Source organism: Mytilus californianus, unplaced genomic scaffold (assembly GCF_021869535.1).
Source record: "Mytilus californianus isolate M0D057914Y unplaced genomic scaffold, xbMytCali1.0.p SCAF_9, whole genome shotgun sequence".
NCBI lineage: Eukaryota > Metazoa > Mollusca > Bivalvia > Mytilida > Mytilidae > Mytilus > Mytilus californianus.
The window spans coordinates 88,487,001-88,505,603 of NW_026262745.1; the positions used below are offsets into that span (position 1 = coordinate 88,487,001).

Below are 18,603 nucleotides of genomic sequence, written 5' to 3' on the forward strand. Positions count from 1 at the left end.
CTGAGAGACAACGTTATAACATAATACGTCCCATAAACGGGCATATAAAAAGTATTGCTATCGGATATACAAGTAAATACAAGTATTATTTTATATCTTGCCAAATTTACATACATGACATTAGTGTTTATGTACCGACATGATGGTATATTTATTTGTCACAAAAATGTCTAGTGGCTTTTACCTGGGTAATCCATATTGGGATTCTTAGTCTGGAGTGATTTTCTTAATTGGGCTCCTCAGAGACAGAGCCTCTGGACTTGGAATCCTAAACTGTAAAAGTATTACAGCTGAGGTAAATTTCATTACAACTATAGATATTGTATCAGCAGACCCTTTTTAATATTATATATGCAGACAATGATCTATTTTTTTATATTTACCTTGTCCATTGACATTTCGATATGTGAATACCCTGTAAAGGCTGTTTGTGACTGTTCAGTTTTCTGTACGGAAAAGTCCCAAAACATGCTTTAAACTTGAGGTTCGTTGTGGTCATATCAGCAACAGCAAACTTCATCTTATGTGTGAGCTTTGCGTTTCTGTAATATCTGAGCTGACAAAACGTGAGAAAACTTGGAATTTCTCAAAAATTTTCTCTACACATTGCAAAATTGACATCAATACAAAGTGTGATGTATCTTTATGCCACTCATAGAGCTTAGGTAAGGCCCTACTTAAACAAGAAGGCTTAGTTGCAAGTGTCAGGGAAGTTAAACTGGTCCGCCATTCCATCTAAAGCTTCGCACCGATGTAGCGATAAGTGTACACAACAGGGGTCCAGTTTACAGGGAAATCTGCATCTGAGATGTTACCTTCTTTACAGTCTTTTGGAGAACGATTTAAGGGAGATAACTCTTGACAACAATCTTCTAGTGAAAGTTTTAAATCTTATTTATTCAGAAGTTATACATTTACAAAGTATTTTAAATGTTCAAAATGCAGCATTTAAAATGTTAATAACACCATATTTTGCTTGATATTTACTCAAAATTGATTTAGTAAAAAATATGGAAAAAGGGTTGAGGTGGGGATTCAAAGTAAAAAATAAGGCTATTTTTACTAATTTGCTATGAGGGGTTTCATGCTCACCTTTTTGAAAACCAGTGACTTGAACTTGGCTAGTAAATGACAATGATGTTATATTATACAAAATAAGGCATTAAAGAGAGCACCCTATAAGTTTGCAAAAAAAAAAAAAACGCTTTATAAATGCATAATTTATTATCTTTTATATATATTTCCACAATATAAAAGGCTAGAAACCCAATAGAACTATTATGGTGACTTTAAAAGTACTTTCCACTTAACCTATATTTGAAGGAATTTTTAGCTAATTTTATTCAATTATGCAAATTAGCTTGTTACTAAAGATAGACACAAGTCAGAGAAGTCTAACATGTATTTTCTGGTTTCCATTGAACATAAGATCATAAAAATCTTCATTAGCTGGAAAAGTTTTAACCACCTTCCTGGACGATTTTTCAAATTTTGCATGGTTTTCTGTGAGAGAAGCGCTTAAAACGATTCACATGACAGTATAAAAAACAAAACTACCAGTTTCAATTGTATCAGTTGAAGAAATACCTGGTGACTCATGGGGATTATGTCATTTACACCTGTCCATTGTGGAAAACACACAAATGAATGTCTGATCAAATTTAACCTCATATTTTGCGATAATGTTGAATATGAAAGCTTATTTTTCGAAGATATTATCTTTTATTTTATTCTTATAATGAATGAAAAGAAATGGCAAACATGTCATTATGATATGAACCGCTGGATGGATGAGGGGGAAGGGACATATATGTCCTTTCTTTTTAGCATCTGAGAAAATTATCCTGTTGTAATTGATACATTAAAATATAGAGGTAAATTATTATTTTTGTTCTCACAGTTCATTATTCTATTGTGCTGTATTTGTGTTCTGTCTTAAACTAATTTTAGGTGTTCGTTGTTAATCTGTGGTTTACTTGTTGAAATGTACTATTCTATTATTTATTTATGTATTTCTCTGTCTTGAATGTTCTTGCGTTTATTTATACTGTATTCCTGTCACGTAATATGTCATTTTAGCGGAATTTTCAACATTGACATATAAGTTGGAGGTTTGGCTAGCCATAAAACCAGGTTCAACCCACTTTTTCATAAAATGTCCTGTACCAAGTCAGGAATAATGCAGTTGTTATCACATAGTCCGTTTCTGTGTATGTTGGCGTTTGCTATATTAGCAGTGCAGTATTTCTGTTGTTCCGTTTTGTTTCCTCTTATAGTTGATGGGTTTCACTCAGTTGTGACCCGGATTTGTTTCAGTTAAATCGATTTATGACTATTGAACAGCGGTATCCTTATATTGCCTTTATTTATTCTCCAGTTTGATTCAATTTATCAAAATAGATGATAATCATATATTTCATGAACTATGGTTAATTCAGTACTAAGGTGTTATTATATAGCATACATCAGATAAAAAACATATGACTATTTTACTTATATCAACATTTGAAATGAAACATTTTTCTCTTTAAAATGTTGATATAAGTAAAATGATTAATATAGATACAAGTAGATATAATTAGAAAAATTGTAACTTACACCTAGACAAATGTATATAGGCGAAATTACTTAAACAATGCAATAGAATAAACATATATTAATATAATTAACAGTAAAACGTCAAAAGTTGAATTAGGTAAACCGTTTGTATCAATAAATTATGTAATATAAATCTGCTATATTCAGAAAATGCAATTACCTTTACTCTTATGACTTCTATAATGCATGGCTCCAAACTCCTCAAATATTCAACGAGGCGTACCTTTTACCTTTGCATTATCAATTTTATTTACATATAGAACACATAACTTTTTTTTTATGACACTTAATGATTACATTTGAAAGATAATAGCAACAATATTGAGAATGAACAGATAGCTATGTTGTATTCAGAAATAAAGCAAGTTATTAATTATGATGAGCATAAACCTCATAAACCAGAAACCTCTGTTTTGAATTTCAATTGATATAGGGAAATGGAACATTCAAAATGGATAATGTTGTCGAATTAAACACTTTAATATTTGCATTACTGGCAGAAATTTACAGCAATTCACCCGATAGAAACTAGTTTTTATGGTATTTTACACTCAAGAGTTCTAATCAACCAGAAATAACTAGTATTTGACTTGGTAGTATTTCCTAGTATTAACATTTTCATCGCCGGCCTACTTAACTGACCGGGGGAGGAGGGAGTTGCCAACAGTGTCTGCAGTCAAAGTATTTACCTATCTCCAATTCGAAAAAAAAATAATGTGGAATTTTTGTGATCTATATCAATACTTTTTGTAACTGCATTAAATTTCTAACTGCATTAAGATTCTTAAGTCTTCCTCAGGCATCAGCACTTTTGTAGAATATATCATTCTTATCATGCAAGAAAAGCATCATGTACAAGGGTTTACGTCTGTGAAAATTCTTGATATGCGATACCATAATAGATTTCAATTGAATATTTCAGTTGTTATAACAATGATTAAAAATAAATAAGAGGAGAAAAGAAAGGATGCTTTCAAAATAATTGAATCAGTGTCGTATTAATGCACATGTTCCTCATCGGAAACTTCAATTTCAGCAGCGGTTGTTTTTACTCAATGACATGTATACGATTTTTGTTGTATGCTTATCTTGTGAGTAGGTTTGATAACAGAAACATGTAAACAACCATATATAGATACATTGTATTGATAGGTACGTAAGTTTATAAATGCGAATCTGAGTTTGTTTACGTAGTATGCTTCGTTTATTGTTTGTCAATGGGACCTTACGGACTGTGAAGTTAAATTTCGCTACTATTTACTCTCATTTGATACAGGTATATTTAGCGCACAACAAACTATTCCTGTCATATCAGGAATATTTATCCCCTTATGTTTTTGATTATAAAAAATGATGCTTTGATTCGTAGACTGAAAACAAAACTTTGCACAAAAAACATGTTTATAGATTTTTATTTTGTTTTTATTTGAAACAAGGAAGATAATGTGATATACGAATTGCACATCTGGTATATATGAAACAAATGCTTGTAGCAGAAATCTGATATAAATTCAATAAATAAACACGCAATAAATGTTTGATATGTTATTTTGTCATTATTGAACAGCTAAGCAACCAACACTACAACTTGCTTAAAGTCAACATTTACTAGTTTGTGTCTCAATTTGACAGAAAAATAACTCGACGTTCTTAATTATACTTCATTTTTAGATGAAAATATCACGACATATTCTTGACATCATTGCTTTGTATGATTTCAGTCTTGACATATTTCCAATATTCCTGAATTTCTGGAATATTTCTCGACAAATTCTTTACACAAATAACTGTTCAGAATTCGTATCGACATAAACTAGATATTTTCGACTTCCTGACATTTTGATCTATCAATGGAGATGTCTTTTGATTAATCTTAACGTTTACCTCTGTCTCCTTTTATCTATATTTAGAATTTTGACTGAAATTTCCCTTATCTTGCATGTAAGGAATAATTTCCTTTTTTAGATGATCTACACATCATTAAAATTAGGCGAAAGATACCGAGGAATAATTCAAAACTCGTAATCGAACGTCATAGCAAATAAAAGAAAGACTACAAAAAGACAAACAGGTTCACAAAACACTTACATTTTATATGGAATTGTAATTAGCTGAATTTAATTACAAATTTGAATGTAATTCAATGCAATGTGTAATTCAGCATATTTTCAGTTACATGTAATTGAAAGTAATTAATTACATTGCCTTTTGCCATGTAATTATGAATTACATTTCAATTACTTTCAATTACATTTAGATATTTGCTGGGAAATTTTCAAACATTTTAGTCTTTTTTGATTCATTCAAACATCATGTACTTGCAAGTTGAATTTGTTACTACATTTAGCATACTTTATGTAATTGGTACCTTGTTTTTTATACTTGATAAACATTTGTATGTGTTGAAAAATATATAATTCCTAAATAGTTTATTTACAATCAGTATAACATGTAAAAAAAAAATATTTGTATTTAATTTAATTATTTATGTTTTCAAATACATACATAAAAAATCTAAAAATTAAAAACAATACCAATTTATTGACATGATTGGCACATAATTTGTAAATATGTTGTAATAACAATCAACAATAATCTTAGCCTCAGGATATTTTCCTTTACATAACTAATTATGAAGTACAAAAATTTCCCTTGATTAAAATGCCATGGACAATTTTCATTTTAAGATATCATATATTTATGTTAAAATCTGTACAGATGGATATATTTAAACACTATCTACACAATTGTGAATATAGCATACAAGAACATACAAAAATCGAGTCCAATATACTTGACAATTTTGACTTTCCAAAAGACAAATTTTGAAATTTAGTAAGGGCAAGCTTAAATAGGTAAAATTTTGTAACTCACATGAGGTAAATAAGAAAAACTTTAAACAAATCTGAATTAACTTTTTAAAAAATAGTTTTGAATTTTTCCTTATGAACAAGTTTTTTAAGAATAATGATAGATCATTTGTATCTATATATATATCTTTATCTTAATAAATTTTTTCTCCATAAAAATAATAATTGCAATTAAATAATAAGCATTGAAAATCTAATTCAGATTTAATTAAACAATTACAGTTGAACACTGAAAACTTAATTAAAACAAAACTTGTACAAATGTTTTCACTGTTAAATACAGCATGTATGCAAGTTTCTTTCTAGTCTGTTGTCCATTTTAAGATTTTATCCTATATGATATAGCTTTTACATGTACATTTCTTTAGAGAAAAGTAATTGAAATGTAATTAATTACATTGGCAATGTAATTGTAATGTAATTTATTACATTTGAAAATCAATGTAATTGTGATGTAATTAATTACATTTAAAAATCAATGTAATTGAAATGTAGTTAATTACTTTGGCATGTAATTGACCTCAGGTCTGCATCTGGGTTTGATTGGAAATCCATTAAAGTTACTTGTCCTTGACTTTTGATCTCTTTGGATAAAAGTGTTTCACTACTAATCCCTTCCCTAAATACGTTTTCTTCATGTTACAATTTTTGCAAAGTGAAAGAAATAATTCGATGAAATCAGGAGAAATATAACTGTTAAAGATATAACAAATAGTCAATAGATCATACACAAAATCAAACCCTTTTTCTTTCTTTTTCAACGTTCTAAGAATCCCAATCATTCTTATTAAGTGTTGTCCTCTATGTCATATACCTTTATCGTTTGAATTAGCTCTTGCAATTATTATAAAAAGTTGCATATTTGGAAAGATAAGTGAAATTATCAACATTTTGACAGTGATAATTGTATTCCTTTATGTTTTAAATTTCATATATCATTTAAACATAATAGATTTTTGTTTCAATTTTTTAATTACCACTCCCATTTTCCCCGCTTCATTTCAATTTGCACTCACAAATTAAACATTAAATTGTGTATGTTATAAAATATTAAATATGTAGGTCACTTACATCTTTTGTAGGTAAATTACCCAGCAAGAAATGAATTTGAATTTAAAAGCCATAGTTTGATACTCATTGAATAGATGCAAATAACATTTTGTTTTCAAAATTGTCAATTACACATTCTGGACTAACAAAACGCATTCAGATTTTAAAACATAATAAGCATAAGTATTACCTGGATGCCTGGGTAGTGTGTCACATCACAAAATGCACTATTACATACTTGCTACTTTTACCTTAATGGGGTGAATATAAAACATGAACATATACATATTAAGTAGCAATTTTCTTTTGAATGAATATATTTTCATGTAAAACTCTGTCAAATCGACAAAAAACGCCTTGTATGCGGGAGGTCACTGGTTAAATCCCAGGTAAACCATACTTGAAAATTTATATTTGCTACTTCTATGCTTAGCGAGCGACATGTTGATATAAAGCAAATACTGGTTGCCTTTGAGTCAATGTGTACGGGTGAGTTGACTTTTATTATTGGTTGTCTTTCTGATATTGTTTTACATCTAACCCCCTTGTTTCATTAATTTTGTATTTACATTGTGTCATATATCAAATTTATTCGTTCAGTGTATTTTCACTTGTTTTTGTTAATATGTCTTTTGATGGAGTTAAGCCACTTCAATTTATATTTTATAGTGTGTCTTTCTATGTTGTGATTTTACACTATTGCTTCAGGTTAGGGTGAAGGTTGGCGCCTATTAAAATGTTTAAACCCGCTGCATTGATTTGCACTTGTCCTAAGTCAGGAACCTGATGGTCAGTGGTTGTCGTTTGTTTATGTTGTTCATAAGTGTTTCTCGTTTCTCGTTTTTTTACATTGATTAGACCGTTGTTTTTCCTGTTTGAATGGTTTTACGCCAGTCGTTTTTGAGGCCCTTCATAGCGTGCTGTTCGGTGTGAGCCAAGGCTCCGTGTTGAAGACCGTACTTTGACTTATAATGGTTTACTTTTACAAATTGTGACTTGGATGGAGAGTTGTCTCATTTGCACTCATACATTATCTTCTTATATCTATATATGATAGGTTAAACTTCCAACTCAGTGCTATCGTTATAGTACAGAGCAATATTTTTTTTTCATATTAGTACACATTTAATATCAATTACTTATCTATTAGCTGAATATGTGTCGGTACCTATAGTATTCACTACTCATTGTTGACGGCTGTGCAAATTTATCTACATACTTCTCTTTTGATCTGAGTAGATATTCGTCAAATGTATATATGTAGAACTGATGAGTAATCAGACCAATGTTTCGTAATAAAAGTTAAAAAAGTTTTAAAGTTTTAGCCTTATATATCACATGGTGACATGAGTATAACAATAATTGTTAAAAACAATATCATACACCAGCCACAAATTAATGTTCAAATAAGATAAAAAGTAACAAAAGTAAAAAAGACCAATTAAACAAAAAAGATGTCATGTTATTGCAACTACGAGAAAAAACTCCTGCATGCAGGAAAATCTTTATCCTTTACTGTGTAGGTTCTATAATGCAAAGCTTCAAACCACAAACATTTCTTTTCAAAATGAAAGACCCAATTTGGAACTTCTATCTAAAGAAGTAAATAAGACAAAAGCAAAACCAGTGCAAAATGAAAATATTGGAATGTTGCAGTAAGAATCAAGGACTTGAATGATGACGAATTATATGATATATTATTATACCTCAGTTATCATTTTCTATATAAAATAAGTACACAATATTTTCACTATTTTTCAAATTGCAAGCGTTGAACTATTGGACCGGTAAATAGTTTCCAACATTTGGACCTGGGTGAAACTATTTGACCGTAGTCGTCATTATATTTCGCGAAATTTCAAATGCAGCTACGGGATTGGTTATTAATAAGTGGTTTTTATCAATTCATTTGAGACTTTCAAAGTTCATCACAATTATTAACGTCGATTCCCGATCCGTTCGAAAACACACCAAATCATCATCAGACGACAGAATAATGGCTCAATCGTGACGATTTACATCGCTCTCAGATGGAGATTTAGAAGGTTTGATTATGGACAACGATGCAAAAAACACTAAATCAGTTGTCCGAACTGCAAAAAAAATTATGTCAGACTATCTTAAAAAAAAGACGGTGAGCTGAACTCTTTAGAAGAGTTGAATGAGGTTGATCCAACTCTTCTTAATTCCTTCCCCAGGAAGTTCTATGGATAAATCCGCAAATCAGACGGAAATAATTATGCCTACAAGTCAATGTCGACAATACGTTTTAGATTACAAAAACATTTCATACAGTCCAGAGACTTAGATATTGTAAATAATGATATTTTTGCAACATACAATGCAATGTTCAAGGCAGTAATAGTTAAATTGTCAAAAATTGGATTAGGAACCGTCACACATAAAGATGTCATAAGTCCCGAGGACCTACAAAAATTGTACAGTCATGAGAAATTCACATGATACTCCAGAGTCCCTGCAGAAACAAACATGTTTTGAAAATCAATTTTACTTCTGTAATCGTGGAAGGGAGAATCTTACAGAAGTGCAGAAGGCTGACTTTGAACTTGGACGAGACGGACAGGACAGAAAGTATGTTGGACTGAAAATAAGACGTCACACGAAGAATCACAGAGGTGAAAACTTGACTGACATTGATCGTAGTGATGGCAGAATGTACGAAATACCAGGTAAAATCATCACAAGTTAAAATCAGTACAATAGTAAAAACATTTATCCATTTAATTTTTGCAGACTGTCCATGCACCTTCCTTAAGTTTGAACTTTTGTTGTCGCATTATTTGGAATTGTAACAAACACGGCAAACCGAAAAAAAAAAAAGAAATGAAAAACCAATGATTCATTCACATGTAGAAATGTCGCGATTGCAAAATACATGTACATTAATGTATGTAGAATTACCACAAAAACTAAAAATAAAATATATCAAAAGGACCTACAATACAAAAATGTAGCTACATATTGTTACATTTTGCGCATCTGCATGAACATGATATATTTGAACTATATTCATATACATAACATTTCCTATTATACTTTTTTATTTTGAATTTCAGGTGACGCAAATTGTCCAGTTGTCACATTTACAAAGTACATGAGCAAACTCAACCCGCTAAATCCTAATTTTTGGCAGAGACCGAAGTTTGCGTCCAGTGTTTCGTCTACCGATGATCTATGGTTTGATAATGTTCCTGTGGGAAAAAATTCACTCGGTAACATGATGCCCAAAATAAGTACAGAATGCGAACTTTCTAAACGCTATACAAATCATTGCATACGTAGTACCTGCATCACAGCCCTTGACAATGGGGGCATTGCCGGTAGACATATTATGGGCCTTAGTGGGCATAAGTCAGAGAAGACTCTTGCTTTGTACAGTCATAGACTCAGCAAGAAGAAAAAAACGGCAAATGTCTGACGTGGTAAGCACTGCTGTGAAAGGAGAACCTGTCCCCTCAAAGAAATCTACAAATACCGTAACTGGTCCAAAACCAGTTGCAGTGCCGTCTAAATCATCAACTGTTTCTTGTTCTAATATTCCAAATGATGTGAATGATGTTGAAATACCAGACTTTTTTTCTGATGATTAAGCTATTGCTAATGTTTTGAATGACATTACTAACTTTGAAACACATCAAGTGCCTGTTCAAAATAATTCTCAGACATGACAAATGCACCAACTTGTAATTTAAACACATTTCAGATCCCAGCTGGATTTCATTCTCCGTCAGGTTTCACCATCAGCAATATTAACAATTGTTTTGTAAATTTTTACTTTCAACAAAAGTAATGACTATTGGTTATCAAATGAATTTGTTGAAATTGTTGTTCTGTAAACTTAATTCGGTTGTTATGAAGAAAAAAAAAACATAAAGCTTTAAACTTACAATTGCTTGCTTTTATTGGAACCCATATTTACAATCAGACGATTGTCACCCTATGTGTCTGTCGTCTCTTTCAAATGTTGAAAGTAATTTTGGTCAGCTATGTCGTTTAGTACTTGGCATTACTTTGTGTCTGTAGTCTCTTTCGGTAAAATAAAACACTTACTGACTAGATATTCGTGGAAAAGTATGTGTTTTGTCCCATCGGATAAAACTATTGCCCCGAGGCGTAGCACCTCGGGGACAATAAACTTACTATTCCACGCATACCCGGTCAATAAGTATACACTATTAAATCACTGTCCATGACGAATGTCTATTGATATAACATGTATAAGGAAAGAAGGAAAGATAGCATTCGAAATGGTTGGTCGACTTAAACACTTGCATGCGTACATGAATTACAGCAAATAATAGCAGTTTACTAGATACGGGACGGAGTTTTATAGAATGGTCCACTTACAATTTTAATCGACCAATATTGACCAATGTTTGTCAGTTATTCTCGGTATTTACCTGTTTTCAGCATCGGCTTGGTTATACTAGCATTGGTCGTTCTTTCTGAACCTTTCCTGAAATCAAATGTTTAAAACTAACTTCAAAAGCAAAAATAGATGTGGAATCTATATTAGTAATGTCAATACTATTTTGTAATGAATTAAACTTATAAAGTCTTCTTCAAGGACCAACACCTTTATCACAAAACTCTCTATTGTCATGCACCAATAAAAATATTATGTAGAGAGATATTTGTCAATAAAAATGTTTAATATGCAAACAATCATAATATTCAATTGGTATACCAATGATTAAGAAGAAAGCAAGGGGGGACTTTGTGCTTTCGAAATAAGTTCAACGGTCCCGTGTTAATGCTCCTGCAGCATGGCAGAAACTTAAAGTATAACAGCGGTTATCTTTGCTCGATAACAAATGTATACTGTTTAATCGTATCCAAATCCTTTGAACAAGTATCATTACAGAGAACATAGACCACTATTTGTAGATGTAGTTTAATATATTAATATATAAGCTTTAATAATGAAATATATCTTATATTATTTTACCTTAAGATGTTTCGTGCATTGCCTGTCATCATGGTGATATGACCGTTCTAATAGATCAATTAAATCGTGCTACTCATAACAATACGTATTTAACCAAATGCATGTATATATACCAACCAACATAAGATTCTTCGCATATATTCAACATACAACCCTTTATTTGTATTATTATTGAAATAACGTTTTTGTTTTTTTGTTTCTACGACTGAAACATGTACTTTACATAGAAGATATATCAAAAGTATATTTTTTGTTTGTATTTCAAACAAGATAGTTCATATCATATATGGATTGTTCATCAAATATTCTATTCGTGAACAATATTTCTGATGTGGTTGTATAATATGATATCAATACATTGGCACGAACTTTATACATTACGTACCACCTCTACAAAATGCTGAATTTCTGAATTTACCAATTAGTTTTCATTGTTTCTGAAAAATTTCTCGAAATTCTTATTCCTAGTTTTTGAGCATGAAATATGTATCATTAATTATATTTCAAATGAACCATAGTGACATGCAGTTAAATTGGCTCCCATTGCAATAAATGTTTAATATCTAAACACATGTATGTTTTTCATCTATGCAATATCTACCAATTATTCTTAATCTTATAGAAAAGACGTTTTGTTGATTAGAAATGTAAACATGTAAACTGGTTTTTTTTTTAATTTTAAACACGGAAGTTCATGTACTATACGAATTGTACAAGTGATATGCCATATATGTAAATAATGTTGATGTAGTAATCTAATCTGATATCAATAAATTAACACGCATTTACACTTGGTATACCATTTTGTTATTCTAAAAGACAAATGGTACCACGTATCCCATAGTGATTGAATCTGAAACTAGCTAACTGTTTCCGCAATAAAAGCTTGAGATGGTCATCTTTAGATGCATTACTGTGATACAATAAAATATACAACTTATTTATTGATATATATTTATATCTTGACTTACATCTAGAAATAGACAGTGAGGGTCGGTTGAAAACAAAACTTTGCGAAAAAAGAGATGATTTCAGCTTCCCAATTGTAAACACTCCATTTCTATGTAGCAGCATTACAGCAGCGCCAGCATACGGAGTATATATTTCCCAGTTAATTAGATATTCTTGTATTTCCTATCATGATTTCCATGATAGAGGGTTGCTGCCCTCAAAGAATCTATTTAACCAAGTTCCTAGTGGTGAAGTTGAAATCAACCCATCGTAAATTTTACAGACGCCATCACGAGTTGGTTGACCGTTATGGAAGATCCGTTTCACAGATGACAGTGGATATGTTCCAATTGTCGTAACTACAATCCCGTCCCCTCTTACACGAATGTGACCTTCCGAATTAGACTTATCACCAGGTGTGTACTACTAACACGAGCAACACGACGGGTGACACATGTGGAGCAGGATCTACTTACCCTTCCGGAGCAACTGAGATCACCCCTAGTTTTTGGTGGGGTTTGTGTTGCTCAGTCTTTCGTTTTATATGTTGCATTTTGTGAACTGTTGTTTTTCTGTTGGTCGTTTTCATTTTCAACCATGGCGTTGTCGGTTTATTTTTCGTCTTATGAGTTTTAATGTCCCTTTGGTATATTTTGTTCCTCTTTTGCAATACTCGACACTTTTTCATAAAACTTTTTTTTTTGTTTTATTTAATGTATTAGTGTGTTTTATCTAGTTATATAAACTGATGGAATATTTGTGTCCCTTTAAATTGGTATGCAGCAATAACTCAGTTCGTCTGTTGATAAATCATCACTTTGAGATTAGTTATATTGTGTAATTATTTGTTATGGTTACCTGTGTTTCTTATCCGCCATATGGCTATACCTTTATCCAGGATTTGTTTCGACTCGGGTTGTATGTGTATTGTACTGTTCAGTGGGAAATATTTGGAAAACCCGGGTTTAACTGGATTTTACCGGGTAATACTTGGTAATATAAAATGGTGCCCATAATCTTTAAGAGTAGTCAGTGATTAATTTCAAATGCAATCATAAATAACGAAATATGTAAAATCGAATATTTATTTAAAGTTCATTTGCTTTAGAGTGTCTATAAATTTTAGAAAATATTGGTCCAGCAACTCTAAGACATACGAAACGTTTTCTAACGAAGAGTTATAGATAGTTCTCCTACACATTTATAAAATTGCTATCAATTCTGTCTAAATTGGTTAAACTTTAAATAATAGTAAATTTGGTTATAATACATACACCTAACATTTAGAATAAACAATTAACTATTGTAAGGAAAGTCGATTATTCAACTATTTTGTTTATCAAAAAATCATATTGCCCAGTATTTCCCAGTATTTCCCAGTATAACCCATTTCAGAGAGTATTGCCCGTACCGGGAAAAACCAAGGTTTTCCCACTGATTTTTTCCCAGCCCTGGTAATACTATACCAACCCTTCCTTCGTTGAACTAAGTGCGGGATTGACAGCTTTTCCAATGTAGTTAGAGAATATAGAGCAAATAATGTGTTTGTTTAAAATGTATTCTTCTGAATTATTGTATTAGAAAATGTATCAGGATAAATGTGTTGGCGGTCTTGTGTTTAATATAATGGTGTTTGACAAAATTTACTGATTACAAGACAATTGTTATTTCATATTTTGCTTCGATTTGATGTCATTGGGGTGATGCTAATGCTTTCTTTTTTATACTTGCTTTGTCGTTTCCTTATATTTCAACAAAGCTGGTACTATTGGTGCCTCCTTTTTTTTTGGTTGACCTGTTGTTTGTACTCATATGAAGCAGAATACACACATAACCTTTTTAAATACAAAAGGAAAAAGTATCTCGCAGAGTTCTTTTTTTTTTCGTATTTATACTAATGATGTCCTGTCACTTGAAAATCCGCATTGTAGTGAGTGCAGGTTTATCACAGAAAACATAGACACCACGATGTAAAGACATAGTTTTGATTATTTGTATACAAGTTGAAAAATGAACTGTTAAATCTAATGATGTGTTTTGTCTCTCAAAAATATAGTTACATAGTGAATTGTTTTTTAGAGAGACCTTGCTAGTGCAGTTGAATTGGACAAATTATGATAGATATCTATATAAACGAATGCTTGTATAACTTAAACAAGCTATTCTTGACAAATTTTCAATATTTAACTATTCATTCTTATTATTTTTGAAACTGACTTTTTGTTGATTCTTAGAATACAAAATGTACTTTACATGAAAGACTGGTTGGTAAATGATTCCTTTTTTCCAAACAGGAAAGTTAATGTAATAACAGATTTGCATTTCCACATTGCTTTTCATGTAAATACTTTAGATGTTGTATTCTTATATGGTATCGATAAGTTAACACGCTATTTGTGCTTGATATATAATTTTCTAATAAACCATCCTTTCATATTACAAGTTTTGCAACCCTTACTATCTAAAGCAAATTGAAGTCTCTAGTCGTTTTAATTTCGACTTTACAAATAGTTCTTGTTACCAGTTTAAATGATGCGTATTTCAGACACTGGGTGCAGTGGCAACTGAATGACAGAAAATTGAAGACGAATAGAATTTTGAATGTCTTGACTGCTATTTCCAAAAGAGTTAATTCTATTGAGTCTGATCAAGGGGATACAAATGGTTAGCTTCTATAAATATATAGACTGTTTTATAATTATAATTATCATTATTTTTATCATTAATAATGATACTACTGTTTCTTTTTTTTCTTCTTTGATTCTTTGTCTTGTTTTCTTATCTTATTTGTAATTGTATGGGGTGTTTTCTTGGTTTTTCTGTTTGATTTTTGTTTTTTGTTGTTTTTTTTTGTGTTTATTATTTTGTTCAAAATTGTATTTCTCATTTCACATTCATAATTATCATTACTAGTATCACAATGATTGTGTTTCTTGTCAACTCATACAGTGTCATTTTGAAACACGAAAATATTTCGAACTCAGAAGGGGCACAACTACATAACTGAGATAAAAAATAAACTCAATCATTACCTAAATTACAATCTTGCCTTAAAGGCCACTGGTCCATTGGATCATTCAAAAATTCAGGTCCATTTTTCCATATTGAGTTCTTAACCAAATCATTAGACGTAATCCTTGTCGCGAGGTCCGCTGCATTGAATTCACTTGGCACCCACCTTCAATCGGACGGTTCAGTCTAAATTTGAATTTGTGCTACCCTTGTAGCAACAAATGTGCCGAATCCATAACTTTCTCGTTGAATTTGTGCCCTAACAATCATCGAATCGACTATGTGTATAACACGACTAAATTTGTAATCCATCTCCTCGGCTAACTTTTGTCTAATTCTAGGTGCCAATACATCTCCACATAATTCCAGTCTTGGAACAGACATCTGTTTAGTTGGTGCTATACGGTTCTTTGCTGTTACTAATCGTGATTCAAATCCTCCGTGTGCTGTTCCCCATCTGACATATGCACATGTTCCATAAACTAATTTACTTCCATCCGAAAATATAACTAGCATGGGATCCCCACCAGCATTATCGGGTTTTAAACATCTGTGAAATTCCAACTGTTCTATGTCGAAAAGCTCTTTGCAAAAATCCACCCATTCTAATCGTGATTCTGATGACATGGCATAATCCCACCGAGAATTGATTCGAGTTTTGTCATTCGTACTGTTTTCTATGCATAGCTTTCGCATGAAAATCTTAGCTGCTAAAGTATACGGATTGTAATGTACTGCCGCATTTTTCATTTCCAGATATAATCCAATGTTTAATGCGGAAACCTCCACATGCCAGCATTTTGTCGGTCTGCTGGGTTATCAAACGAGCATTATCTACACTTTCAACTGACTGTAATATATCATCTACATAACTGTTTCTTATCACCATTTTTGATGCATCTGGGTAAATATGTTGATATATTTTTGCCGTTTGATGTAATGCAAGCGTCGAAATCGCTCCACTCGGTCTGTCTCCAAAAGTAACTGTTAACAATGCATAGTGATCTGGATCTCTGTGTGTTTCTAAATTTCTCCACACAAATCGGTGTGTGTGCTGATCTAACGGTGAAAGTCTTATCGCATTGTACATTTTTGAAATGTCACCAGCCAAAGCTATGGATTCTTGTCTGAATCGAATTAAGACCGCTAACAAATCATTGATCACATTGGACCCTTTCGCCCAATAGTCATTGAGAGTGTGTCCCATATAAGATGACGAAGAGTTAAACACAATTCTTAATGGTGTCGACTTTGATTCGGGTTTTAACACCTCGTGATGTGGTATGTAATGTACCGGACCGCTATGTTTCTCCATCTCCTCCTTCGTCAATTTTCTTGCTATGCCACGTTTCGCCATATCGATAATCTGTTCATCGTAGGCACTTGCATATTCTAATAAATTTCGAAGTAGTCGTTTTTCAGTAGATCCAAGTGTTGATAAGGCTGAATTCATATTATTTGGAAGGTTGTTTGGATTTTTTATCCAAGGGTAATTTACTATCCATTGCTGGAATTCTTCATCATGTGTCATGCCTGATTTAATGATATGTAATTCCCTCTCCTCCCTTATACTGTGTTGTGATTGTCTTATAGCACATTTGCCACACTTACATGAGCCACATTTTAATATGGTTTGTTTCCCAGGCCCTTCTATGTCAAAAAGTGAATCTAATTTGTTCATAATACTGTCTCTGTCCAATACATGAAAATCATTTAACGGAATGATTTTCCCAGATGCCCAGTAAGTACGGACTATGCCATGGTTTGACAATTTTGGGACTTCTAGTAGTGGATGGCTGCCATGAATGTAGTACCCAAACTGATTTCTCATCAACTGTAAATTTCCAATGTGTTCTTCTTTATTTGGCATTAAAATACAACAATCTGTGCCGATCAATATGTCTACTTGGCCAGTTGGCCTTTGAATGTCATTCTTGTATATACCTTTGAACAGTTGTTCGACTCTACTCATATCAACTCTTGCAATCGCGGCTGTAACTTCCTCCATGCCATATGCTTTTATTGTCCATATTTTACCTCCTAAGTCAGTCAAAGGTATTACACACTCTTTACTTTGTACGTGTTTGGTTACATTTCCAACTTTCGTCATAGATAATGTTATATCTTGTCCAGATAATCCTAATCGTTTAGCAGTTTTGTGTGTGATCAATGACATGTTCGCTCCAGGGTCCCAAAGTGTTGTCAACGACATGTCCTAACACTGAACTGAACTGATCATTAATAGTACTCCATTCTTGTTCTTGTCATCGTTTATCACCTGTGTAGAGTTATGAAAGGATATGCCATCCATGTGTGCAGTGTGCAAATTTTTGTGATGAATTTTCCCACATGTTTGATGAAGCTCATTTTGTATGTCACAAGGTTTACGGCTGTGACAATTTCTTGATAAATGTCCTATCTTTAGACAACTGAAACATCCACCATTTTTCTCACTAAATCAATCTTCGGCTGACAATCTAATCTCGCAAAAATAGAACAATCATGCACCTATTTCATGATAAACTGATTTGTGATACCAACACTTAAACTTCTCTTCTGTATTTCTATTTGTACCGGTATATTTGTCTGAATGGTATCGATTTGTCGGTTTGTTTGACATTGCTAGCGCTACCTGTGCAAGACCTTCAACAACCAGTTTCATCACTTGCTGGTTCTCTTGTAATTGCACTTGTAAGGGATCTACGGCTACACCATTATTATTCTCGTCATTTTCCGATTCATTTGCATCAAAAGTATTTATCTTTCCTGTTGCTGTTCCATATTCACGCAAACAGACTCCATGTACTCTAGAGCACCCTTTTCCTCTTACAAAAAAAATAAGAATTCTTTGAAACTCAGTGGAATACATTTCGATTGTGTCTTCTGTTGTCGAAATGCCCATACACATTTTTGTATAGGCGGTAGGAGTTTTTCTATCTGACTCACCATGGTTGCTGTGTTCATCTCTGCTTCGAAGTTCATTCGTTCTAAATCAAGCCAACATTTCTCGACAGTTTCTACTACCGAAATAAACTTCATGTTGTCACCTTCTTGAACTTTCTTTAATCTTTTCAATTCATTTAATATGTGATCGATCACTTTCTCTGCTCTGCCATATTTCATATCAAGACGCCGAAACATTTCCTCGAAATC

At 32.1% G+C, this 18,603-nt stretch overlaps 1 protein-coding gene across 1 annotated transcript; it reads right to left on the reverse strand.

The window, feature by feature from the left end:
• Positions 1-15,636: 15,636 nt before the first annotated feature.
• On the reverse strand, positions 15,637-16,077 carry LOC127714025 (uncharacterized). The gene has a single exon (XM_052219974.1). The coding sequence runs from the start codon at positions 16,075-16,077 to the stop codon at positions 15,637-15,639; it is 441 nt and encodes a 146-aa protein (XP_052075934.1).
• Between the last annotated feature and the right edge of the window lie 2,526 nt (positions 16,078-18,603).

Coding starts and splice junctions, on each gene's coding strand:
- LOC127714025 (XM_052219974.1), bottom strand. CDS start 16,077: ATGTCATCAGAATCACGATTAGAATGGGTGGATTTTTGCAAAGAGCTT.